Source organism: Lissotriton helveticus, chromosome 5_1, assembly GCF_964261635.1.
Source record: "Lissotriton helveticus chromosome 5_1, aLisHel1.1, whole genome shotgun sequence".
NCBI classification, from domain to species: Eukaryota; Metazoa; Chordata; class Amphibia; order Caudata; family Salamandridae; genus Lissotriton; species Lissotriton helveticus.
This window is the reverse complement of record NC_136065.1, coordinates 1045098086-1045125124: the sequence shown is the minus strand read 5'-3', so window position 1 is coordinate 1045125124 and position 27039 is coordinate 1045098086. Positions and strand designations below refer to the sequence as shown.

At 43.1% G+C, this 27039-nt stretch overlaps 1 protein-coding gene across 1 annotated transcript in view; it reads left to right on the top strand.

Moving 5' to 3' along the window:
- The window catches only part of ANKRD2 (ankyrin repeat domain 2), a 63203-nt gene extending 38441 nt beyond the window's left edge, over positions 1-24762 (top strand). Inside the window, exons 6-9 of the mRNA XM_078641154.1 lie at positions 6046-6144; positions 9172-9270; positions 17731-17829; positions 24062-24762. Coding sequence (XP_078497280.1) covers positions 6046-6144; positions 9172-9270; positions 17731-17829; positions 24062-24154 — 390 coding nt within the window. The 3' untranslated portion in view covers positions 24155-24762. The remainder of the gene's footprint in view (positions 1-6045; positions 6145-9171; positions 9271-17730; positions 17830-24061) is intronic.
- Positions 24763-27039: the final 2277 nt, after the last annotated feature.

The following is a 27039-nucleotide window of genomic DNA, read 5'->3' as shown; positions in this document are numbered from 1 at the left end:
TGGAGATTTATTGTGTTTGATTGCTGAATCAATTTGTATCTCAGCTCCAAAACCTTATCACCACCTGGAGGAAGCCTTGAATGCTTGACTTTGCCACGTTGGTCACCCAAAAGTTTAAATGAACTCTTTTGTAAACCAACAGGAGTGCACTTGTTTCTGACATCTTGGGTGCACCAGTGGAAAGAGACAGTACGTTGTACCCATAAGCCAATGCTGCACAGCAACCACAGCCAGACCTGTGTTTTCCTTGTAAAGAAATCCCTTATCATCTAGCCCTTGAAAATAGGGAGCATTTCGGGATCTTTCCTATCCTAATCAAGCATATACTACATCGTTTATTTTACAATTAATATTAGGGGTGCACTTGGGGAGAGAAAAGTCCCTGGGAATGAGAATGTCTGTAAATACACATCAACATTGCTTGTGGCCACTACCCTGTAAACGTTCCTTCTGCCACTGTGTTTGTTACAAGACTGAACAAAGTATTTCCGTTTGACAGACTTTCCGAAATTGCCATGCCATTTGCCCTTTTAAATATCCCAAGAATCCAATTCTGTGACTCATGACTGGCCGTTTGCAGGAGAAGATGACATTTTTTGCTTTCCTAGGTTTAAGTACGCAGCACTAAAGCTTTTGTTAATCAGACCTCTGGATCAGGGGGGTAGCTGTTGTGGGGGTGTTTGGGGTGTTCCACCCTCTTCATCAATATATTCTGTAGTAAAATAGTTGGGTACAGGTGCTATAAGTCGGGTATGGTGAGGTGTTTGTAGTATTTCACATGGGATTTTTACATCCCCATGGGGGCGGGGGAGAAGAGAGAGAGAGAGAGAGAGAGAGAGAGAGAGAGAGGTTCTAAACAATGGTTATTTTACAAATTATTGAGGGGCATATTTCTAAAGGTTTTGTGTTGCCCGTGTGCCACACAAGGATGACGCAAAACCCAAGTTGGATTTATTAAGCCACGCAAAGGCACCTTGTGTGGCCCTGAGTGTCTTGATAAATCCAGAGTAACATAAGGCAGCGCAAATCTTTGCTTTATTCCTCCCAGGGAGGCGCTCCATGGGTGGAGCGTGGGTGATCCCATACATCCACCGATGGATTTTGTCGGATTTCCAGATTTACCGTCAGTGGTAAACCTGGAAATGCGTCAAAATGCTACACCTCCCCAGGTGTGGCGTAACGAGGAGAAATTTCTTTATTTCTCCTCGTTAGGTGCCCTTCTGCACAAAAACAATCCTCCTTACAATGCAGGCACACTTGCAACATGGTGCAAGGATGCCTAGGTTAGCGCTAGGCAGCACAGTGTGTTCCAGCTTTGGGAAATGACAGGAATGCACAGTATATCATTGAGTATGGTGCATTCCTGCCCTTTGCCTATCACACAGAGCAGCAAGGTGACTTGCCACGCATCCCTACATGATCATTTCATTAATATGTCCCAGAGTTATAAGTATTCCTCAAAATCCACACTCCTCTCCCTTCCTACTGCTCCTTAAGGCCTCCCTCATGTCCTGCTTCTCGTATAATGTTTTTTTTAACAGCGCGATTGTTGGGAAATCTGAAGCTCATACCCCACCAATCTTATTGACCAAGCTATGCCCCTGGTCACACCCCCTAATAAATATATTCTGTAATAAATAGTTGGGTACAGGTGCTTTCAGTCAGGTGTTTGTTGGATTTCACTTGGGATTTTTACATACACATAAACATACCCATATATATACTCTTGTCTCCATTTCAAAGACCTTAAAAAATGGTTATTTTACAAAACATTGAGGGGCATATTGAGGTAGGTTTTATGTCGACCTTGCGTGGCCCTGTGTGGCTTGGTAAATCCAAAGTAACGCAACGCAGCACAATTCGCTGCGTTGCGTTACTGTGTACCAGGGAGGCGCTCCATGGGTGGAGTGAGGGTGTTCCCATCCATCAACCCATAGATTTTTGCGCATTCTCAGCTTTACCATCAGTGGTAAACATGGGAATGTGTCAAAATTCTACGCCCCCCACCCCAGGTGAGGTGCAACGGGAAAAAATATCTTAATTTCTCCTTGTTACTTCCTCTTTCTATGTGATCTGCATTTTGCAGGAAAATGCCTCCGGGGATTGTTTTTGTGCAGGAAGGGTCCCTTCCTTCACAAAACAATCCTGTGTACAACGCAGGCACTCGTGCACCATGGTGGAAGGGTGCCTGCTTTGGCGCTAGGCAGCACATTGAACACCAGAGCTGGGAAATTACAGGAATGAACAGTCTATTGTTAAGTACAGCGCGTTCCTGCCCTTTCCCTATTGCGCAGCAAGATGATAATTTCATGAATATGCCCCACAGTTATAAGTATGCCTCACAAGCCGCACTCCTCTCCCCTCTTGCCCTGCTTCTCCTATAATATATTTTAACCAGTGTGAATGTTAGGAAGTCTGACCCCCGCCTCCTCTCCCCCCACCAATCTTACTGCCCAAGCTGCGCCCCTGCTCTGGATACTGGAGCATGATGGCAGACGGAAAGTATGATAATAGGGACGTAGAGACTTTAAATACCTTTAAAATGCATTTCACCACACATGGCTATCATCATACTGTTGGGTTACTCTTACTCAGTGCTTAATTTGTGCAGGTGCTTTCAGGTGCTGAGCACCGGCGCCTATTTCTCAGGGCCGGGTCTATTGAATTTTTCTCCCATGCACAGCCAGCACTGTGAACAGGCCATTAAACAGCCCCAGCCTCGAGCGAGGCTTGTGCAGCTGTACGTTCAGATTTGGTGCATGCTGCTAGTGTGCTTGCTTTGGCGTGCACCAGTGCCTGGTCTTCAGGGTGGGGGAAGGGGAGGTGTTTTGTGTCATGCGCAGTATAACCTGCACGAACGAGGAACTGGGAGCATAATTTCAGCTGTGCTAACCAACAGTCTGCGCTTTCCAGCGTATCCAAAGCTGCAAGGCTAGGTGAGTTGTGTGTGCGTTATTGTACACACAACTGTTATCCTATAGGTGACAGAATAGTGCTTGGCAGTGGGACACCATCGTTCGATTCCTGCACAGTGGCACCTGCAGGAACCTGCCCAGTAGCTGCCTGCCTCAGGAGCCCAGACAAGGCCTTGCAGCGTAATAACAAAATATGGGAAGCAGCTCTGGGTGGTCTGAAAGTGAAAACATTTCTTCCTGCCAGTCAGTGTATTAGTACCACGCTCCTACCTGTGCCAGTACCATCTCATCTCTATCACACCCGTCCTCTACCTTCTGCAATGGGCACCGTTGCAGCCACAAGCAACTTGAAGAACACCTCCCATCCCTGCCACTGTGACTGTGCCCCACCGCTACCTCCGACAAAGCCCCTCTCTCCACAGTAGCCTTATCCCACTATCCCAGTGCCCCTCTCTCCACAGTGCCTTTCTCACCTGTATCTCAGTGCCCCTCTGCTTACAGTCCCCTTCCCCTCTGTATCGCAATGCCCCTCCCTGCAACAACACTCACTCACTACTGTTACAGTACCCCTTGGCTCCCTCCCTCACTCTCAGAGCACCCCTCCCCACCATCGCTTTGTAATAAAGCATGCACTGGGCCCTGAGTATCCATACTTTGAGTGTGCATGTGAGACCGCGAAGCCATTCTCAGTCTTGGCCACTCGAACCAGGAGGCTTTCCCAATTACCCCCTAGCCAGAGAGAGGATACACAGGGAATTTCTCACCTTTGACCTGGAGAAAAATAGCATTGATTCAAAATGTGCTATCAGAGGGGGTAGGCTGTGTTGAGTACTCTGTACCTCCCCCCACCTCCACAAGCCTGCTGAGATCTATCGCCCCACACCTTCTCTTCACCTCCAAAGACCGATGTCCCGTAAACCCCTTCTGCATACTTACAACCTTATGTCCCTGTTGGAGAGAGATCAGAGTTTTGTCTAGTTGAAGTTTTGACTGTAGCACAGCGGGGCAATGTAGAACATGTACCATGCAGATGACAGAACTATATTTATGTGGATAGCTCAGTGGGTTTCTGTTTTTTGTCAGACGTCCTTTTGTTACTCGCTGATCATAAATTACAATCCTAATATCGCACAGGCGACTGTCTCAATTGAATTTTGTGCTTGATTAGTTAAAAAGCATGTGTGGAAGCCTGTCTGAATGGAGTTGAATGTCTGACTTCATTTGAAAATAGGTGGCAGTGGGATTTTGGGACTTATAGTCTGATCATGTAGTAGAACTATTTGTTTGAAGCATGAGAGTCTGGTTCTCCATCAAGGCGTAATCCCAATGGTATAACTGACACGTTATTATGTTTTATCAGGAATTACTGTTGTGACATAACAAAACATTTTTTATGGCAAAAAACTTAACACAGTTAAATAATCGCTATTGTGTGTCTTGGACAACACTGCTGTGCATTGATGAGACAGGTCAAGAATGATACACTCCTGTCACCTCTCAACATTACATAATTAATGACTGCATATTTAATAAAGCAGAGGTGTGCTCTGTGCTTGCTCTATCTCAGTATTTGCTATTTTTCCTCCCCTTCACACCTCACTCCTTCACTTCTCTACAATCTTACTTCACTTTCTGCCCTACATCTGTGTTTTCTCTTAATCGCCACCTCTTCTCATTAAATGGTTTTCACTGTTCACCTTTCCATCGTTCCCTTCCACTCTACTCTCACACGCTCCCCATTGTCTGCTTTTCTTCCCTTGCCTTTCTCCTTTCTCCACTTTTCACTATTCCTTCTCATCACATTCCACTCCAATATTGCAATTCCAATCTCTGCTTTTCACATATCTATTCACATTGTCTACTGCATTTATCTTTGACTTTAGACCTCTCCTCCGCCCTCACTTTCCCTTTTATTTTTTCCTTCTTGCACATATGTTTATATCTACTCCAGGATTCTGTGTTCTATCTCAGGGTCATACATTGAAATCTTGGTGTGGCCACTCAGTATTTCATCTTCAGATACATTTAGTGTAATTGAGCTGGATAACAACATTTTTAATTTGGTGCCAAGGCCCCCTCTAGTGAATATGTGCTTTACAAACATACATGGTGTGTTTCTCCCTCTATCTCTTCATTTCTTCCTTTCACTTTCTTTTCTTATTTCCTCCTTCTTTCATCCATTACTTATTTATTTCCTTACTCCAGTGCTCCTCTTCCTGCCTGCATTTGTTACTGCCTTCTTTAATGTATTCCTTCCTTCATTCTGTTCTTTCTTTTAAACAGCACAGTGCAAGCACCATTTCTTTTGTTTGCAAATCTGCCTCAAGTCCTCAAATGACCTTTCTCTAATTTGAGTTTACTTTTAAGTTTTTGTCATAGGCTTCCAATATGTTATATTATGTTATATTGATTTGTATAGAACACTAATCACCCAGCAGGGTATCCAGGAATTTGGGCAGGTGTGTATGTGTGAGGTGCTTGAGTTGCTTTTGTGAAGAGCCAGCCCTTCATCTTCTTGCGGAACTCAATAAGGGAGGAGGTGACTCCGATGTGTTGAGGCTTGTGGATGTGGGTGGAGTCAATAAAGGGAAGTGGGTGAGGCCACTGGAGGGAGTGGACGGAGCTGGGGAAGTGTGTGTGGCCTCGTTAAAGACTGTGAGCACCTGCACTTCATATTTTACAAATTAAGCACTGCTCTTACTAAGCACAAGTCTACTAATCTTCTGAAACAGCAGCTTTTCTAAGATGCCAGTGCTTTCTTTATGCCTCAGCATCCAACAGGGGCATGCTACTGCAGGGCATGTGTTCTCTCTTTGACGATTTTACATACCGCAAGAAATTCTTGCTTCAGATGGCTAGTAGAGTCTGTACACCTTCCCTGGAATGTTCACCAGAAGATCAGAAGAAAGTTCACGGATGACTAAGTGACAGGAGAAGTAGGGTTCGTGTGACACAGGTTCGCCTCAATTCACTGCACTTGGCCGACTATTCCCTGATCTGCGCAACATTTTAAACAATTGTATGTGGAGGCAGAGGGTGAGGGTTATAACTTATAACTGGGATTTAAATGATAAAAAGATCTTTTATTTTGTAAAAACCGTCTGAATGTTCAATTCCTTCTCTTTCGCAGCTTGACTCTACTGCCATGCACTGGGCCTGTCGAGGTGGCAAACTAGAGGTAGTAAAACTTCTTCAGGACTATGGAGCAGATATCAATATGAAAGACAAGGTAGGGGACAAGGCATTCTTTTAAAACACTTGGTTTTTATCATCTTTTATTCCGTCAGAATGCATTTATAATGTTGCTGAGAAGTGATAGTGAATGATGCAAACTTTGCGCTCATGTCTTCTCCTGACCAACAGTAACTATGAACTGTATTAGGACCACTACTTTTTTACGTCTTCTGTGTCTTTATAGAAAATAAGGGTTCAAGCACTGGTTGACAGAGAACTTTATGAGTGAATTACTGTTTAGGGCACTTTCTGCAAATAAAAAACTATAGACACGGAAAAGCTTGAAATCAATGTTTTTTAGAGATACATTTAAAACTGCAATGGGACAATTCGGATCTTAGGTAGCAAGGGTGAAAAATGGCTTTCACCTTTCAAGGGGAGACGGTTTGGCTCCTGAAGGATTTAGTTGGATGAACCAAGTGTCCTGGTGGTCTGGTGTGAAGAAGTTTTATTTTACCAAAACACAGGCGAAGATAGAGTAGATAAGGATTGAAAATATTCTTATAAATGTGTTGTACATGCAGTACTGCTGAGCTGGTGTTTAGGAGACTACAACTAGCCTTGTTTACTATACGCATGTGCAAATGCTCACACAGAGCTAAGCAACTCTGCGCAATGCAAATCAGAGTAAAAGGCAGCGTCATTCAACTTTCTGGAACAATAGATATTTTGTGCTGAAAAGTTGAAGCAAGTGAGCATAAAATGGCTTTAGATCCCAGGGCACCAATACTGCACTTATAGTCTATGCGTACCGGGTGCAATGCGTTAGGAACAGCAGTGACTCTCAGGTCTTCAGGCAAAGCCAGACTTGCTAAAATACCGCCACCTAGTTTTCCATGGAATTCTGAAGCTATATGAAGTGAGGCTCAAAGAGCAAGCATAATATTCCATGAGGGAAACAGCCTTTACAAAACGGTGCTTTCAATGGCATGGCTTTACCCTGCATCATTTACTACACAATGCCTTTACCACAAATATGCCTTAACAACGCATGCCATTACAATGAAAGGTAAGTATATTTAAGAGAGTGTGTGTTTTTATATAACTCTGCTAACTATAAATGGTGAATATCTGTGTTTTTTTGTTCAAAATGTTAATGTTGTCACTGATGTATTCACCTAACTATAACGTTACTTTGACCTTTGTTTTTTTCAGTGAATTTCGAGTCTTTAAAAAATGTAAATTAGTATTTTATTACCATATGTAAAGCCAATTCCTCCACCGCACACGGCCTTTGGCCGTACACGGCTGAAGATTGGCCACAGAGCCTGGCCGCAAATTCCCACAGGGCCTTATCTTTTTTTTAAAAGAGGAGGGGGGCCCATGCCCCCCTCCTGAAGCCCCATTAGGCCCTGGGGACCCCATCCCCTCAGAACCTTATGTTTTTAAAGGGGTGGCGGAGCCAAGTAGCCCCCTACCCGAACCTTATTGAGCCCTAGAGAGCCCATTCCCCAGGACCTTTTTATTTTAAAGGGGAGGGTTGGACAACGCGGCCACCTTCCCCAAACCCATCCCCATGGCCTTATATTTCTGAAGGTGATGGGGGCAAAGTGGCCCACTGTTGAGCCTTTTTAGGCCCTGGGTACCTCAACCTCCAGGACTGTTTTTTTAAAGACGAGGGGGGGTCACACAGCTCCCTCCTCGAGCCTTTAAAAAGCCCTGGAGACCACATCCCCCAGGGCCATATTTTTTGAAAAGGGAGGGGGGCCACCTGGACCCCAAAGCCTTTTTTGGCCCTGCGAACCCCATCATCTGGGACGTGTATTTAATGTAGGTGGGTGCCCTGGCGCCCACCCAGGGAACCCAACATACATTCGGGGGCTGCGGCGGGAACCCCAGGGCACCCGCAGTCCCCTTCCCCTTTTTGGAACAATTCACCCCGAGGGTGGGCTCCTTGGAGCCTATAATGGCTCAGAGAGGGGAGGGGGGCCATATGCCTCCCCTGGCCTTTATTAATGAAATCTACCCTGGAAGATGTGGGAAGGGGTCCCCGGGGCCTTTGGAGGCTTGGGCATGGGGGCTGCGTGGCCCTCTCCCTTTTATGGAAATTTTGCCCCAGCACGGTGTTTCCCGGGGCCTATAATGGCTCAAGGAGGGGGTCCACAGGTCCCCTCCCCTTATTGAATGCAGCCCCGTGGGTGAGCACACTGGGGCCTACAATAGTAATTGCATTTATATAGTGCTTACTACCTTTGACCAGGAGTCGGGGAGGGGGGCTGTGTGACCTCGTCCCCTTAAATAAACAATGCGGCCCCATGGGTGGGCTATCCGAGGCCTTTAATTGAAGGTTAAGGCCCACGCCGCCATTTTGTTTTTTCGATTCTGCTGGATCACAGCAAAAAAAAGTTGGGGCCTGATAGGTGTGAGGGGGGATGGGTGTCACTGTGGACCCCCTATAGGGAAGAGGGGAGCAGGGTATCCCTAACCTGTCCCCTTATATATATATTTTTTTTATTTACTTTAGGACAGGGGACCAAGTCCCTGAGTCCTGTACTAGCTGCCAGCAACATTTTTCTCATGTTGCTGGTAGCCAATTAGAGTGGGAGCAAGATGACAACGGGAAAAAATCTACCTGGCTCAATCAGAACGCTCTATTTGTTAAAACTGGGTTTGGGGGACTCTCTCAAGAGTCCCACTAATCCAACCGTCGAGATGTATAAATACTTTTCAACCTTAATTTCTCAAAAACTACTGAACAGATTTACACCAAAGCACAATCTGCGGACCAAGATCGGCAGAAGTTGGCCACACAGAGGTTTGGAGCTTGCTACAGGCATGCACTCTGGTCACCCTCATGCATTGGCGTTTGGCATCACAGTTGGGCACATGTCCTCCAGCCGCCCCCCAAAACTGAAGGCCATGTTCAGTGGCAGCTGACTGCACAGAATGCTGGGAATAGTGAAATATAAAAACACGAGTTGAATGTAGTATATCACCAAAACATCAGAAAATTTATGTATTGATCTTGTTTCCTAAAAGTACCTTCTTTTTAATTCTAATTCGTATTTATTTTCTCACCTAGCTCTTGAGCACCCCTCTTCATGTAGCAACCCGTACTGGGCGAGCGGACATTGTGGAGCATCTGATAGCGACCGGGGTAGATATCAACTACAAAGACCGGGTACGTTTTCGTGTTTACTCATCAGATGACTGAACTGCTAACAGTAGCTTGAAAATTAACTTTCTTTAATAATCATGGTGACTGGGGAAAGAAGCACAGGTCAAATTTGTCATGCATGCTTACCTTGTGTACACTAAAGTTTTACTATTTAACTGGGACTAGGAGAAACAAAATATTCAAGTGAGAGAGTACTCACTCATGGTTCAAAATCAACAAAGTAATGGGAAACCTGTCCACTAAAAGTACTTAGATGCCTTGACAGAGGTATGAAGGACTATGTAAATACAATGAAATGTAGTTAATCTTCCGTGATTAGGGTTGTTATGATATAGAGCTTACATCGGACTGCTACAAGTTGATACAATTGCAAAACATTAAACAATATTGTATATTCAGAACCTTTACATACTAAGAAATATATTGGAGTGTGAAAAAGCTGCCCCCTTATTATTGTCTAACTAAGAGACTTCACTGAAATCTGGAAAAAAAATGTGCTTAGAGCAGCATAGAAGGTGGACTGTTTTTCTCTTAGGGCATCATTTAGCACTTGTCAGGCAGTCCACCAGTCTGCAAGTTCAGTGGAGGCTCTGGCCCTGGTAGAGAGCCACCTGCGTGGCGTGCCGTGGATCTATGTGGCTTTCAACACAAGGTGCAGATGAATGGCAGGCAATCATATCGCTTGCAATTCTATAACAAAACAGAGTGGCTCAAACCTGCAGGGCATGTAGTCTGCACGTTAGGGCCACTGTTAGTGGAATCAGCATGGAAAGTCAGTGACAGATGTACCACCTAGAATAGGGTGGGGGCAGCCATTACTGTGTCCTGGCAACTTTGGCAAAAGTGCTGCCAAGTAAAGGGTTTCTAAGACAAACTGAGGCTCCTCTGTCAGAAACTCTGCTGTTCCCCTGAAAAGATGCACCATACACCAGTTTGACAAGCAATCCTTTTTTAGGTCTCGTGGCGTTAACCGCGCGAAAGTGCGGTCTCGCCAGAGACCTATAGTGAGCGACTCAGCTTTCCAGGAGACAGGTGCTGGCCACGCGCATCTTCCAAAAGGCGAACGGAGCGAGCCGCGCGTGCGAGAACGCGCACGCCGTGGCCATCTCCTGTCTCTTGGGAAGCTCCAACACACACACAGCCACACCTCCCCCTGCACGCATGCGCACACACACAGACACACACACGAGCGCACATACACGCACGCACACATACAGAGACACACACACAAGCGCACATACACGCACGCACACATACAGAGACACCCCCCGCCGTCGCACACAAGCGCGCACACACAAGCGCACCAACCCTGTGGAAGCACGAGGCGGGGTCGAGCTGGAGTTGAAAGAAATATCTGCGTAACATCCTTCAGGTCAGACAAGAAAATATGGCTGTCAGATGAGATGCCAAAGGGCACGATGTACCCTTCCGGGGCCTCGGAGAAAACGATAGCTGCCTCCACAGCAGTGCAGTGACTTTCGTCCACAGCAGCTGATACCAGAGGGCACCACAAGTCATTTGGTAATGGCAGCCCCAGCTTACCACCTTCGGGCCCTGCACGAGTGCCACCCCGTGCATTTTTGCTTGCGCGAGGTGGCACCTTTGGGTGTGATTGGAGCATGGAAGCCATCACATTGGGATCAGCTCCTCACACCACCTCATATGCCTCTGCTGACCAGGAGACAGCCCAGCAATCCTTAGTCACGCGCCACAGATGTGAATTAGTATTTCCATGTGCTCCAACAAATCTGGGTACCATTCTGTCAAACATCCAAACTTCTGTTAACGTACGCCACCAGACAGCATGCTAAACCTGTAGGTGATGATAGCAAGACAGTTCAACATTGAGAAACTTTATGAAGGGCCATCCTCCCAGTGCCCCAGCTGGGACTGGATAAGTCTCGAGGATAGAAATGTTCTGCGGGTTAACACTTCCCACCGCCATTGGCTTGATCTGGGAAGGAAGGTATAGTGCTCTAGTCTAGGAGAAAAAAAAAAAAGCTTGAAGTTTGCCTATCAATTCCCCTCATCACCCAACCTTGAAATCAGAACAGTGGGGGGTGGGCACTGTAAAACTAGGACTTTGCGCACACGGCAATCAGTCTACAGAGTGAGACTTGAGAGAGAAGGCAGAGAGGCTATCAGAAAAATCTTACTTGGTCAGTGTTTGCTTGCCCATGAGAGACTACAGCAAAAGAGCTTGAAGTAGGACTAGAGCACAGGTAGGCAGGTGTAACCAGAACCGAGGGAGGCTTGGGAAAGCCTAGAGTGCCTCCTTAGATTTGAAGGGGAAGGTAAACTCTAGATGGTACAGTAGAAGATGCAAGGCACTTGATTTGTCTTCCTACTTCTTCACAAGCAAGTTGCCCAGAAATTACAGTCCTCCTTTAAGTCTCACAAGAATCCCCAGCCGCCCAACTACATGGAACAGGGCTTTATAATAAAAAAAAAGTATAAAACCCTCAAATAGACAGTTAAGGTTAGATCTGCTGCACTCGAGTTTGCAGCAAATATAAGTTTTAATTGTGCCAAGTTATTACAGAGTTTATAGGCCCGAGGGGTGGTGGAGTGCTTTACACAAAGAACCTGTTCCAGCACGTGTGGCTACTGTGGAATGGGCAGGCCCTTACATAAGCTCGGAGGTAACACGAGCCAAGGCAGAAAGGTTTACAAACAGAGGTTGGGGTCGGTTGGAAGAAGAGTGCTGCAATTTGAAGGAGGATTCCAATCTAGCTAAAGGAGGCGCAAACCATTTGCTACACGCACAGGGGAAGGGAAATACAGGACTATGTAGATTTAAGTAATCGAAGGGGGAGGGGCACACAAACTGTGGTCACTAAGGGGCACATTTTGTGCAAAAAGACTCCTGTGCCCATTCCTGAAGCCAAGTTAGCTGGGCTTTTGGGCTCCCTCAAGCACCAGATCACTAGTGGAGGAATGTGTACGTAAGGCACATAAGAATGCCCCAAAGAGAATCCCAGAAAGGAGCTGAAGGGAACAGGCCTGTCTCATCAGCGACTCAGGCTCTTGTTTTACTTTAAGCATCTACTTGTGCGACTAGCAGGGAATCAAGAACAAAGCAATTGCTCACCGCACATTCAAATGTCAACGTTCCAAACACTTATTGAACATTTCTAACTACTTCATGACACTCAGCCACAGTTAAAGGCAGAAGATAATGTGCCTTCAACAACCACAACACCGCACCAACAAGACGCAGGACAACAGTGTCTCCACTCCCTGATTTTGATTCAGAGACTGATAATGTTGCAACAGACATACCATCTGACATTAGATCCTCCCACACACGTCAGTCCCTTGCCATGCACCACAACCATCCCCTGGAAGGTGTAAACTTGCTGTAAGATGTGCATCAGAGAAAGGTGGCAGTCCAGCTGCATTTGGAGGTCTGTAGGCATCAATTTTAAAGGTGCAACGCCTACAATGCAAGCACATGAACTCAATGCAAACCACAGTTGGTGTCACTGAATAACAATATGTGTGGCATCAAAGATGGCATCAAGCAGCTAACCACAAAAGTGGAAGAAGGCCAAAACGCCACTGCGGACAATTTGATGGAGCTAACAAATGTAATTTAGGAACTTTACACAGTAATGCAGCACGATCATGTCACACACTGTAGGCGTCATCACCAACTGATGGGTAGATTGGATGGGTTTGCAAGATCAGTCCATCGCATAACTGCATAATTGTTGCAATCTGCTGTTACCATGTTAGTGTAGATGGCACATTGTTGCAGAAACATTGCACGTGGTTCGCACCATTTATGATTGAAAAATGGGTTGATACATCTGGCCCTTTGTGCCTGGTTGCTGGCTACACAGAACTCTCACTTCCTTACAAACTGATCCACTTGTATTCCTGGCCATCGGAACAACTTGCTCATTCTCCTTTTCATAGCTCTCATTCCAATGTGTCCTTCATGGGCTAATTTCACAATTTTGCATCTCATGGATCCTGATAATACCAGAATGTCCAACCTGTGAAGCAATTTTTGGACAACCGATAACTCTGAAGCCACATCAGCATCAGTTATCATTAAATTTGGCCAAACTTTATTTACATAATCAATAACCACCTTCAAATCCATGTCTTGCTCCATAGGATTCGACCATTTACTTTCTGATATGGCATCCTTGGTTACCACAGGCAATTCACTAGCTACTGTCTCTTCATCTTCCATAATCTCATCTCCCTCGTAGTCTTTTAAGGGTAACCTAGAAAGACAACAAGGCATTGTGTTCTTTATCTCATGTATCTCATGTATCTCATGTATGTTCTCAGTACGACAACAGAATTCTTGTAGTCTGAACTCCCATTTGTGATTCTAGGTATGGATCTACATCCGCTTTTTGTTGTAAAAAGGTTTTACTAATTGTTTATGATCCACACGGACCATGATCTCGGATCCCCACAAGTACTGACGAAAATGGTTAACACCCCACCAACTCGCTAAGGATTCTTGCTCCACAACCGAGTGTGCAAGATCAACACCTATGAGACAACAACTGCCGAAAACAACTGTCTCTTCTCTACCGGTCCTTTCCTGTAACAATACCGCACATTATCCGTGCTGACTAGCGGCCATAACCACAATACTCGCATCATTGGTGTTGAATGGTTTACATGGGATAGCTTGATCTATATATTCCTCTCATAAGAGCTCATCAGTCGAGTATAGCCTTGTTCCAGTGGCACAGTGTGCGTGGGACCCACATCTGGGTATACCCATCCCACTTAGGGAGTGGCACTGAAGTATACAAAAAAGTAATGCATGCCTGAATTAATCTCAGACAAAGGTAAATACTCGGGCCCCTTCCCAGTCTAACTTTATTTTGGACACCACGCCATCTCAGTTTGGACCCAACCACAATTAGGATGAAACCGGATTTGGTTTGCTTGTGTTCTGTTTCAGGTAGGGCCTGGCCTGGTAGTTCAGGCTGGACTGTTCCTACTGGAGCAGGGTCAAGACTGATTTACATATGGCTATGTCCAACCTGAGTTGGCATGGTGTGCAATTATCAGTGGCTGAGATTAACTCAAGCACTCTATCCATCACCTTTCGTATACTTCATTTAACAGGAAACTCATCCTTTGTTAGAAAGTACTGTTGCATTAAGGTGTATGCTTGCTGTGTACAAGTTTGAACATCCTAAAAAACCTAAATCTATAGAAGTACTTCAATGCCATTGTCTATAGAAGATTGACATGTGCCTCACTGCTCAACTCATGTTTTTTCTGCCCATGTCCTGGAAACGCGACAACTGTTTGTTAAATAATCTTGAGAAACCTGAGTCACGACAATCTCTAAAACATTGCTTGAATTAAATTAATCTATACAACGAAGGTGAGGTCAGGGCTTTATTGCACTGGTGTTTGCCAGCCAACTAAATTACAAAAATTCCACATGGAAACAAAGTTGATGCCACACAAGTATATTTGAAAGTCCTGTTCCATGACCTCCCATACTACACGCTGTTTCTCCCTCAAGGGAATCTGACATGATGCAACATGCTTCATTATGTGTCTGAAAAAGTATGAAAAAATCAATCTCACCCTGACTGGACTCCACTGGCTCCTCTTGCCGGCCCACACCATTCTCAAAACCAGCTGCACCATCAACAAAGACGTCATGACTGGCACCTCCTTATACCTGGCTGACACGCTCACCACCTCTGGTGGCTCTAGGCACCCCAGAGCCGGCACACCATCAGACTTGAGATGAAGAACTGCAAAATATAAAAAAGAAAACAAAGCAACAGGCCTTCTCACTTAAACACCCAGGATCTGGAACAATATCTCTGAATCCATTAGAATGCCCACAACTCTGCTTCAATTTAAGAAAAATCTGGAGACTGGCCTCTTTAAAGGACACTACATCATGATATAGTAACAGTCCAAAGCCAGCTACCTCTCTTATCACATGTAGACTGTGTCTTTGCTTTTGATCCTGAACAGTGTTATGCTGACGTTTGGCTAGGTTTGTGCTGTTTAATTAACACATACAAATATATTACACAAATACATACATACGTTTCATACAGATGCCTGAAAAGCTGCAGCTATTGCCTTTGGGGTATTTAGAATTGTGCTTTATACAATGTAGTTGAGTCAAGCTAGAACTTCCTGTTCTGTATGTTTCTAGAAGTGCTCTCAAAAGCATCTGGGCCCAAAGCTTTGCTGGAAAGAGACCTGGCAACTCATCTATATTAGTATTATGATGGGAGGCTTCTACTATGGATGTCAAGCCCCATCATCTTGTGTATCTATCCTTGAGCCCTAACTGTTGTGTACCCCAAATAATTTCAATCCTGAAATGTCAGGAAGTGTAGCTCTGAGTGATTAAATAGCTTAATGTTTTGGCTTAAATATGTAGTGTTGAGATATCACAGAAAGAGATGGCCTGTCTCACATATTTAATAATAAACTTTCTGAGATAAGTTATTGCTGAATTAAGCTTTGAAAGAAAGTAGCTGATTAACCAGTTTCAGTAGCTTCCGAACTTTAGCTTGGAACCCTTCATTATGTAAAGTATACACTTCACTTTGTATATTGCCCTCAATTGTTATAAAATGCCCAAATGTCAGTGTGGATGTATTAGTCGGAAGCATATCCAATCCCAAGAAAAAATAATGTGCTGATGAGAAGTGATGGAAACTTCAAATGACTTTGGAAATATCAAGTGCGCAGAAATACTCAGCTCAGTCAAAGCACGCGGAATTCTTTGGAAGCCAACAATGGACATTAGATGTGCCTGCATACGAGGCCACTCTTAAATATCTGAAGGACAAGGGCATCACTCAGACGTGATCTAATGAAAGTGTTTGATGGGCGATCAATTGAGGAATTGAAATATAATTTGGTTTTAATTAATCCAATACCTGCCTTAATAGCTGATAAGCTTTGTTTTATTCTGCAGTTAGATCAGCATTTTTCTGATAAAAGAAGTGAGTTGCTCAGCAACAGTGATGGGTAAACTGTAGACCCCAGAAGTTGAATCTTTTGTTTGAAGCACTTCAACACGATCCAGATCACTTACTGAAGTTCAGTTAAGTGAGTGTATCCCAGTAAAAACTGTTCAGACTGGTAGATTGAGGGGCAACTGAAATTATTTTAATGCACAATATGTGTATAGTTAAAAGCTGCTCTTGAACACAAAGCAAAGATAGAAACGAGCATTAGCAATGCCAATAGGTATGGCCTTCAAATAATGTTGTATGGTAATGTTAAGAACTACAAGTAGAGAGCATGAGAATGGATAAGCAAAGGACTGCAGAATAATATTGATGTAGGGTAAAAGCTCAGGTGACAGTTGCATTGTCAAGTCAGACCTAAAAATCCATGTAGATTAATGACTGCCCTCTCCCATATGTGCTTCTGCCAGAAAAAAACACCCTGAATTATCTAGATATCCACCACAATTTAATAGCATGCATGTACCTTTGAAAGTTCAACCTCAGGCAGCTGGATAAATAAACTAAAATGATCACAGCTGTATGGGGAGCCTGCACATTTGTGTGAAAGCGCACAACTTCTGCCCAATCAAAACATGTACTCCTGGCTCCCAACATGTTGGTGGAGCTCAGGCCCTTCTCCTGGTGGGTCTCGCATAATTGTCTGGCAACAGCTGCGCTGTCAAGCCAGACCATAAAAACAGAAGTGCGTGGTTTTGAAATGTCTCGCAACTTAGTTGCTCATCGTGTAAGTGAATCTGAAATGGTGAGTCATGCTCATCCAGAAAAGGCTTCAGTTTGGAATGTTGCATCTCTGGCTTGAATATCATCCTAGGTATTCTATAGTTAACTTGACACCCATCTATTTACTGAGCAGAACATTTAATGAAGCGTAACTTTCTACAGTCTTTGCCTCTTGGAAAGAACAAGTTATTTTGTGCATGTGAGAAGAGCAGAGTACAGATGCCTTAGGTGCTGAGCAAGCTGCTTTTTACCATCTATCAGGGAATACTATTATGAGATTGAGTTTAGTTCTGGAAGGTCTGTTTCTGACATCTAGATCTCTGTGTTAATTGGTAAAGAACATGGGGCCTTAAAGCAGTATTCATATGAAAGTTTACAGAAAGGTTTTACACAGGCTGCTTTAACTCCTGCAATACTACTAATTGTTAAGAAACCAATGGCCGATTTATGCTAAAACAGGGAATTGCTAATATCCCATGTCACATTTTTTGGAGGTGGGATTCGAATAAGACGAGATGACTGAATTGAGAGAAATTAAATAAAAACGAGATACAGTTGGAAATAATTCTGAGCTGGAGTTTTAGATCAATTTGGGAAAAGAATAACTCGCCAATTATCTCATCTATATTTTAGCTATTCTAAAACGTATTTTTTTTATCTTAACCAACTAATATTTTCATCAGTTAGGCAAAGGCTCTATTGCTCCCACATCAATGACGAATGAGTCATTTCTTTTTAATTTTAGGAAGGTGATACGGCCTTGCATGATGCTGTGAGACTCAGCCGTTACAAAATTATGAAAATGTTGATAATATATGGAGCGAACATGACGACAAAGAACGGAGTAAGTATTTCTCTATATACATCATGTTCTTCTTCTTTTAACTCGAATACGGGAATGCCAACTACATTTATTAGCATGGTATAACAAAATACACATGATGAATGTATTGCTTCTTAAATGACAATAGCCTGATTGTCACAATGCCTTTTCCAACATTCAATTTTGACTGATGAGTCAAGTTTGAATTAAAGTGAAATACAAATTGTTCCTTCAGCCGAAGACTCGTCTGAATGGCAGTAAGGGAGCGATTGTCCCATTTTCCCACCCTAAATGTATGTATACTAGATTTTTTTTCAAAAGCTTCAATGTTCATTCAGTCAAGGAAAATGGAATTGGGAATGACGCGAACAACACTTTTAATAGCCACCTCTCTACACCTCTCCTTGCATCCCTAGTGTCTCATCCCTTGCCACCTACCTGGAAAATCAATCTACCTAGTGTCTTTTCCACATCTGTAATTCTAATTATTAGAATGTGACATTGTCAGTCACAGACAACACTTTTCTTTCACCGAAATAAAACCTGATCTTGCTAAATAGTTGAGAATAGGACACTAGGCAAATATAAAGGTTAGGAAAAACACTGCCAAAATGTCCAATCTGGTAAAATAATTTTTACTCACCATTTTATGAGAATCAAGGGATGTGTACCATGCAGCAGGAACCAACAGCCCCCCTACTCCCACCCCAATCCTGCCTCCATGACACTGGTGTTAGTTGTGTGCTTGCAGACCTAATCACACAATTTTGTCATGAAAATGCTAATTTTGATTCCTATCAAATTACGCTAGAGTTTGCATCTAAAATACATTATCTAATTTAAATATGTTACTTTTCTCCTCACAGTATCATTGCATTTACCAGTCCTTCAATTCCAACTGGTATGAGTAAATTATGTCATAAGTTATTCACCTGCAAAATACATTAATAGTTTACATTATTAATATAATAATATGGTTACTTTGACGTAAAAGTGCAGACATGCTTAGTAATACAGCAGTATGACTATGGTTTATGCCTATTTGTTAGTCCTGGCTTGACAACACAGTCGTCCCCTAACCTTATGTGAGCAACAGAAAAAGATACTTAGAAAGCTTTGCTGACATAAAGGCCATTGAGAAGCATTGCTGAGAGAGGGGCTTAGTCGCCATCCACATGTTGATCTTTCCTTCTACAAATATTTGTTTGGACCAGCGTTGTAAGAGTCCATTCATTAAAAAGTTCCATTGCAGCTCATACATTTTGAAGTGACGATGAACTGCAATGAAGTTGTAAAGTTAATGTATAGAGTGAATGCAATAAAAAAAGAAAATGCTGCTGGTATTTTAGTAAAAACTGCGTTCCATGCTGTGTGAGATAACAACAGTATGGCCGGCTGGATGAAGTATAATTTGCTAGAGAAATACAAAAGATGTGCAATGTAAGCGTCCACGACATGATCGTATTTTGCATTATAAAGTGCTCAAGAGTGTCACCTGTCCGTGTTACATAGTCCTTTCACGTGTGTTTTTCAGCGTTATGAACATTGGGTGCATAGAGTGGAGTGGGGTTTGGGCCAGTACCAGGGGGAGCCCCTGGTACTCCTTCCCCTGATCTCTGCTCCTCCCATCCACATGCCTTGCTTCAGAGGGTTCACATGTTGCCGGCAGACCACATATAAGCGCATGTTCACTATGTGCCCTCCGACAACAGTTGTTCTTGCAGCACGTGCCTCTAAGTGCTGGGCAGTGGTGGGGTGGGGCATGCATAGACCTGGCAAGGTGATTGATGTGCTCCTATTTAGTTGTAGCATGAGGGGTGTGTTCAGTTTTGAAAGCTTCCCTGGATTACAAGACTCAATTTCAGGGAAGTTTGTATCATGGGGGATATTTGTTGTGACACTCTCCAGGCAGATTTGTTGCCACGGATAAGGTGAGGTCCAAGCCTTGAAGCAGTTGTTCCTGCTCAGGCTTCAATTATGGTGCCCACTTTTGTCTTGCTTAATCCAGGTTTTGCGACTGGGTCTTGAGTACTCCTAGGGTTGGAACATATGAGAATTGAGGGACATCAACATACTGTAATTTGCCCAAGGTCGCCCAATATATCAAAATAGGTATGTTGGGCTGGATCTCCCTTGCATGATGCAGAGTCATGTTCCCATGCTCTGAGTGCCCTACCACTTGTATCTTACATGCTGGTCTTTGATTTTGGACCTGGCGTCACACTAATATAGATTGTGAACAGAAGTGTTGGCCTGACCCTTGAGATGAGTATTGTCCTTGACCTGTCCAGGATCCTAGACATGTCCTGCGATCTGGACTACTGTCATGGGTTTAGTACAGAGTGGTGGTGTCAGTGTACTGTGATTTGTGAATCTGTAGTTGTGACCAGACGTTTTTATCTGTGTCACTAGGGTGGAGGCCCTCTTGTCTACAGTGTAAAGTTTTACTTACTTCTATGAGATTACCAGACTCCTGTTTCCTAAATATATATTGTGTGTGTTTGTGTGCGTAGCCTACGTGGTGCATGCATGGTGTGTGAGTGTGCCAGAGTAATAGAGGCATGGGGTCAATTTTGGAAAACCCAGGTCTGAGACAAGTTTCCTTTAGAAATTCAAGCAGGGCTTTTGCTTGACAATGAGCTGCTGAGTAGTTTTCCTGAACACTACCACTTGGGGAGGCTAGGGATAAATGGCAGCACTGCAGACTCTGTTGTGCAGAGTGAAGGAGGCCTTTTCGATGAGACCCACCTTTTGTATTTCCCTGATCACACTTTCACTTTGGCTGATGACAGGCAAGTGGAGAAACCTCACACCTGTGTTGTGGTTGCTCCAGGCTACAGGCTGCCCTGCTCTGGGAGGAATCACTGTATACAATAGCCATGTCTGGAGATCAGCCAAGAAAGGACACTTGAAAGGAGAGCCATTCAAACCGGTTCTCAAAATGCAGATAGTGGATACACATCTCCTGTATGATTTTGCTGTATAAAACTGGTACTCCTCTATGCCACTTGTGGTACTAGTCCCTAGTTGCCTATGGACAAGGAAGGAAGTACTCTGTAGCGTACGTAGAGGACTGATGTGCAACCAGAATTTGGGTCTGTCTGAAAGTCATCTTCCCAGAAGTGAGTGGACATCAAATGAGTCTGGCCTCTTGCTGGAAGAGCTTTATGCCTCACCAGAAACAGCTAGAAGCCTGCATGCCTGCTGGAATAGGGGAAAACGGATGCAGCCAGGCCCGAGGTAATCGGTGGCGCTCTCTTTCGTCACGAGGGGGAGGGCCTCGAGGCACTTCTGCCAGGCTGAGGAGATCAGGCCCACAGGGTTGTGAAACCCTCGGCCTGGCAATGATCAGCTCAGGCAGCCAGGAAACGGTGCAGTTAGTGCATGCCATGCTCCTGGCTGCCTAACCTGAACAGAAGAGCGTCTGTAGGCTGACCTTTGCTTAGCCTGACAGACATTCTTGTTGGCTAGAAAAAAAGTGGGGGGGTCCCCCTCAGCCGGTACAGATGGGCCGATGTAGATCCTGGGTTCTTAACAAAACATTGTAGCTCTGACTACATCCAATCTACTCCTTTCCAATCTACACCTTTAACTGGAATGTAGCATTGCGTCTATTTAAACTGCAGTTCTCATAGTACCTTGTAACCAGAGAGGATGTGGCCTAATAACCAGAGCTGCCGACGTTGGAGCTGGGGAACCATTTTCGAGCCTCAGAGTCAGCTCAACATCCTGTGATTCTGGGCAAATCACTTAATCTCCATGTGCCTCCCAAAAATGAATGTGTCCTTGTGTAACGTAACTGGTGCACATGTAAAGCTCTCCAATACCTTCGGGTCGAGTTTGTGCTATATAAATCTGCACACAAAAAAAAGTCTAGCCTCCGATAGTTTAAAAAAAAAATCACACGAGTCAGACTTCAGAATGTAACATGGGACTTGCATGCTAACTAAGCAAATTAGTGGACACAAAAGCAATTGGAGCAATGAACAACTCGTGTTTAAAAGCTTTGCATTTAAGGGATTAACTGTATATCATAGAGGACGCTACGTAAACTTTTCAGGACAGTAGCACAATGCCACTCTTGGCGCTACAAAAGTCAGTAGACTGAAAACACTCACTTTGAAGGCACGTTTTAGTCTGTACGAGTGCAGAGGCAGGAGTGACCTTACTCTCATGGTGGCTATAACAAGCGAGGATAGTGCAGCCTTCCTTATCATAGTCAGTTAGTACATAGACAGTCCCTGGGAATGTGTGACCTTTCACACCCCTGGGTAGCCATCCCTTGCTGCACTGATGATAGCTTAGCCTCAGCCTGCACGTGTGTGTGGGTGGGGCAAGAGCACAGTCTTTCTTTTACTTTTTCCACACACTGTTTAACAGTCCTCTGATGGGTTTGAAGGCAAACATCCCTGTGGTGAGTCTTTCCTTGTGGCTTAGTTTTGGAGTTGGGTAGTCTTTCCTTTGTGGGATAATAGCTGGGAGTTTCTGATTGCCACAGGACCATGGACCAGAACCATTCATCATCAAGACTGATGATGACACATTTTCTGGAATTATTCCTCAGTGATTTGGTTTGTTAGTCCAGCCAGCAGGTAGTTGTTTTATTATTGAATCCCCTGCTTCATGAGCACCTAATTAATGGTTGCCTGGGCAAATCTCACTTGCAGGGTGATTGTAAGGAGGTTGGAGTGCCCTTGTGTAGACTTGGAGCTGTGTATGTGGGAGGGCAGGGCGAGTGGTGTGCGTACAAAAGAGTACAGGGTGAAAGTTATGCCCATGTGAGTGCAGGGTGCAGCACATTAATGCCGGACCTATTGATATTGCCATGTCTTGTTATATTATCAATCTTTGGGCACCAAATAACGAAACCTTCTTTTTATATTTCTCAAAGTTTGGACACCAAAAAAACAATTACACACCATTTGTTTCTATATTGAGTGTCTTGTTTTCTAAAATGATTTCTGTCTTTTTAAAGAAAGGTTCTTCGTTCTCCTTAGCTTTTTCCTGGGCTTTTGAGCAGTTTGGACTTTTTACTGTAGCCCAACATGTGAAAGCTGGATGGGTTAACTTGCTGTACGCTGAGCAGTCAGTATTATCTGACTGTTAGTTTAATCTTAGATCCTCTTATTCTGGAAAGTTTTGTTGTTAAATGTCTATTGTGTGCCAACTGAGAAAAAAGTAACTTCCCCAACCATACTGTTGTCATAGAATTTAAAGATTATGAACAAGCTACTTACCTTTTAGTAACACTTTTTCTGGTGGATGCTCTGCATGTCATCACAGTAGCAGCAGCCTTGGCCCAAGTAGAATACTCCTTCAGTTCTCCCAGACACTGATTTGTGGCCAGTACGCAGCAGTTCTTAATGCAGAGGACTGTCCACCTTTACAAAGTCCTTTCTGCACTACCTTACCTTTCTTCTCCACCCCCCCCCCCCCCCAAGAACCCACAAAAATCTGATTGTCCAGCCAATGCTCTTTAGTGTAATCAATGTAAAACCTTAAGGCTCTTTTGAGATCCAGCTGATGGAGTCTCTCCTCCTCTTTTGAGAGGTGGGGTGGAGCAAACAACGTTGGGAGGACGATAGATACAGTGTTTTTCCTGCTTCCAAAATTTACTGAAAGCAGAGGTCGTGGTTATTTCTGGCGCACAAACACAGTAGCAGTATTCCTGAGGTACACATCATGGAACAAAAACAGCACTTCCTTAACAATAAGCTGTCATATTCCCACCTTATCACACAGAGCTGAAGAACTCCTTTGCCTCCTGTCGTTTACATGTTTGGAGCTTGGTTGTAAGAGATGTTTATCAATATTAATAAAAATATGGAAAAGTATATTGATTAAAAATATGGAAAAGTAAAGATACCCTTGATATGGACCAGAACGCCGGGCACAGAGAAAAAACATTTCTTGAAAAACTCAAATTATTATTATTTCAATACATTCAAGACTATATAATTAAAAAACAAATGAAGTGAGGTGGATGATACAGTTCCTCCACACCAACAGTGACACATTATCTGTATTTCCTACAGAAAATATGCAAACTGATATTTGCCATTACTACCTCAAACTCGATCGCCTGATTAATCAAAACATACATCCGGTATTTCTTTATAACTTTAATGCCATGTGTTTAACGTGAATCGGTTATTGTACAATACATTATTTCAGAAAATTTGTCGGCAACGTTAATTACATTTCCTGGATATTATTCTTATAGAACATTCTGCCTTTGTTTTTACTCTTGCAGGAGGGAAAAACCCCTATGGATCTGGTACAGCAGTGGCAATCTGACACAAGGGATGTGTTATCCACCAAGATGTCACCGGAAATTCAAGCTTAAATGAAATGAGCAACAATTAACATTTATTAAAAACGACTACACTTAGTCGAATTATGATTGGGGCATTGTTTTATGCTGCATGCTGCCAAAGTGGGTTTGAATGATCTAGCTGCTAGAAATTGGAAGTCCGAAATCCAGTTATCTGGGCTACCCAATCAGTCTTTCAAATCCCAAAGATGTAGCTTAGAGTGCAAATGTACCTTTATTGGGTTGCTTCTAACTTACTATTATGTGGATAGTGAGAAAGAAAATCATGTTATCAGAACAAAGTCTTAGAAGCGATTTCATATACTTTGTCTGACCATATTTGAAAAATAGTCTTCCAAGATCCATGAAATGTGCAGGTGCCATTAGTTGGCAATGTTCATCTGCTCCAGTAGACGCTGCTAAAGCTGCAGAGACTGTCCCATGCATGGACTATATCGTTATTCTCTACCTCACGCTGTTTTCTTGCAGGACCCTGACCAAGACATTGGAGAACTGATTTACTCTTTCTACTTTGCATGCTTACAGTGGCTCCAGGAATATAATGGAAAGACCTGAAACACCCCTGTTGTATTCACAGGACTGCCTGTCCCATACTCTCTTTAGCAAACACAACTGGTTTGGTCAAATTGAGAGTTTTGTTAGAATTTTGAGTCCAATTCATTGGATAGCAGGTAGTATTATTCTACGTCATTTTATCTCCATACAGATATCCAAATGTGACAACTTTGCATTTATTTTTTTCCTAAATGCCTATCTCCTTCTTAGTAAATTTTAGTTATCAGTCCGCTTGCCATTTTTTTCCTTTCAACAATGACTTGGTCTTAATCCTACTAACACATCCATGCATTAGTCATACTACTCTTGAACCTACCTACCCATTTACAAATCAGTAGTTGTATAATCGTTTCAAGTTGTTATTGAGTGTTTGTAACCTTTGGGTCTGATTACGAATGGGTCAGGGTATTCTGACCCGTGTGTGGCCCCCTAGTTGGGCACCTGTTGAATTACAAGTTATTTATTGCTGCTGAATATTATCAATTATGTTAAATACCTCAACCTTCGTTAAATTTCAGTAGACAAACCTGTTAAAATTTAACAGGGGAACTGTGTACAGTATTTGCCGGACCATGCGGGTTTTGGTGGGCTAAACGCCAAAATCCAGATACTATTCCCCGAAAACTCAAAGTAGGCGCTATTTATCACGCCCGATAAATGATGTGCCCTGGGGTATTGTTAATTATGCGATAAATAGTACCTTGTTTCAACACTAACTCGCAATAAGACCTGCATTTGGCATCATTGCACTTATTCTTTACCTCAGAGATGGGCTTTGTTTCTTTCTGCGCAAACGCTGTACGTCATAGACATTTTGCAGAATAGAATGTCTGCTTGTTTTCAATAAAACAAATAAAATTAGTACGTGTATGTGTGCATTATTATAGAGTGGGGAGAATCAATATCTGAATATCCTATATATGGAATGGCACTCATTTAAAAAATATTCAAGCTTGTGGTTCAATACTTATAGTTACACAGTAACATGTATGTGCATTCTCCTTTCCAGCAATGGCATACGCATAGGTTTTTATTATATGTATCAGAAAAAATATGGTGAACAAGGGCTAAACAATTGTTTTGGACAGGGGATCACAAAAGTATATTTCCCCATTAGAACTGTAGTGTGTAACAACAATGAACCAATGTGCACTTAGTCTTGGCAATACAACATCGTTGTCATATTAATTACAGATTAGAAGGTGCTTAGAAATTGAATCTGGAAAAAGAAAATCATTCATTTAGCTCATCTTTCACTTATATGCTTGGGGTCTTCAGATATGCCAAGTAAAAAGCTCCTCAAATTCCTTAAAATTCTTCCTTATATGTCAAGTTACAGTCTACAATATCCAATTGCCTATATTCCCACCATCAGCGCATTTATCAAAATTGTGTAGTTAAATTATGCTGAATTCATCTACTGCATGAACACGCTCATCCTCCTGTAGCTGAGAAAATTGTGGTCCTGTCAGGTATACTAAAAGCACCAATATTATTTTTGAATATCTTGAAACTATTGGATTGTGTAACACTGGGTGCATAGTACAATGCATATTCCAATATCTGGAATGCCACTTCTTTATCTTAGCACTACCCATATGTATACGTTTTCACCTAGTCAGCAATAATAACAACACTGCCTAATCCATAATTAAACTTTAATAAAAATAGACAAATGCTGTAAGCTTTTAAAATATATTTTTTTTAATTTTGGTCACATCTACTTTTGAATTACCAGAACATTAGAGTTGTCCATTGCCAAATTCCCAGGATTCATTATATAGCCCACGGATTCTTCTTGTTGTACTTGGATATTACACTTGGATTGTGGCTCACTGTGTATGTGTATTCTTAGGCTGTACAGTACATTCGCTATGTGATGTTTGTGTCTTTACAAAATATCAAAAGAACATCAACATCAACATCAACATCCAACAAAGTAATCTTTAAAATATTGCTAACAAAGAAAAGTTACCAACGCCTTTCATGTGTTAAATGGCATAATGTTACATTCAAAGTGCCCCCATTTTGTCTTAAACATTTTTTTGTTCTTCCTATAAAAGCAATAGAGTATAACATCCTTTTCAATCTGATCTATAAAATGTATTCTGTATTTAATCTACTGATTGACAAACTGTTGTGACCTGCTTGCAATCACACTGGTCCCCTAACTTAGCCCTTGATAATCTACACAAGGCCACACATCACAAAGTTTCTGCTTTACAGTGTAGGTGGAGCAGCAGATGGAGACCATGGTGTGGCACCACACATTAAAGACTTTATTGGTTAGATGCTCCAAGGCCTCTATTTATTCACCATTAAAACAATGAGGGGTATCCTTT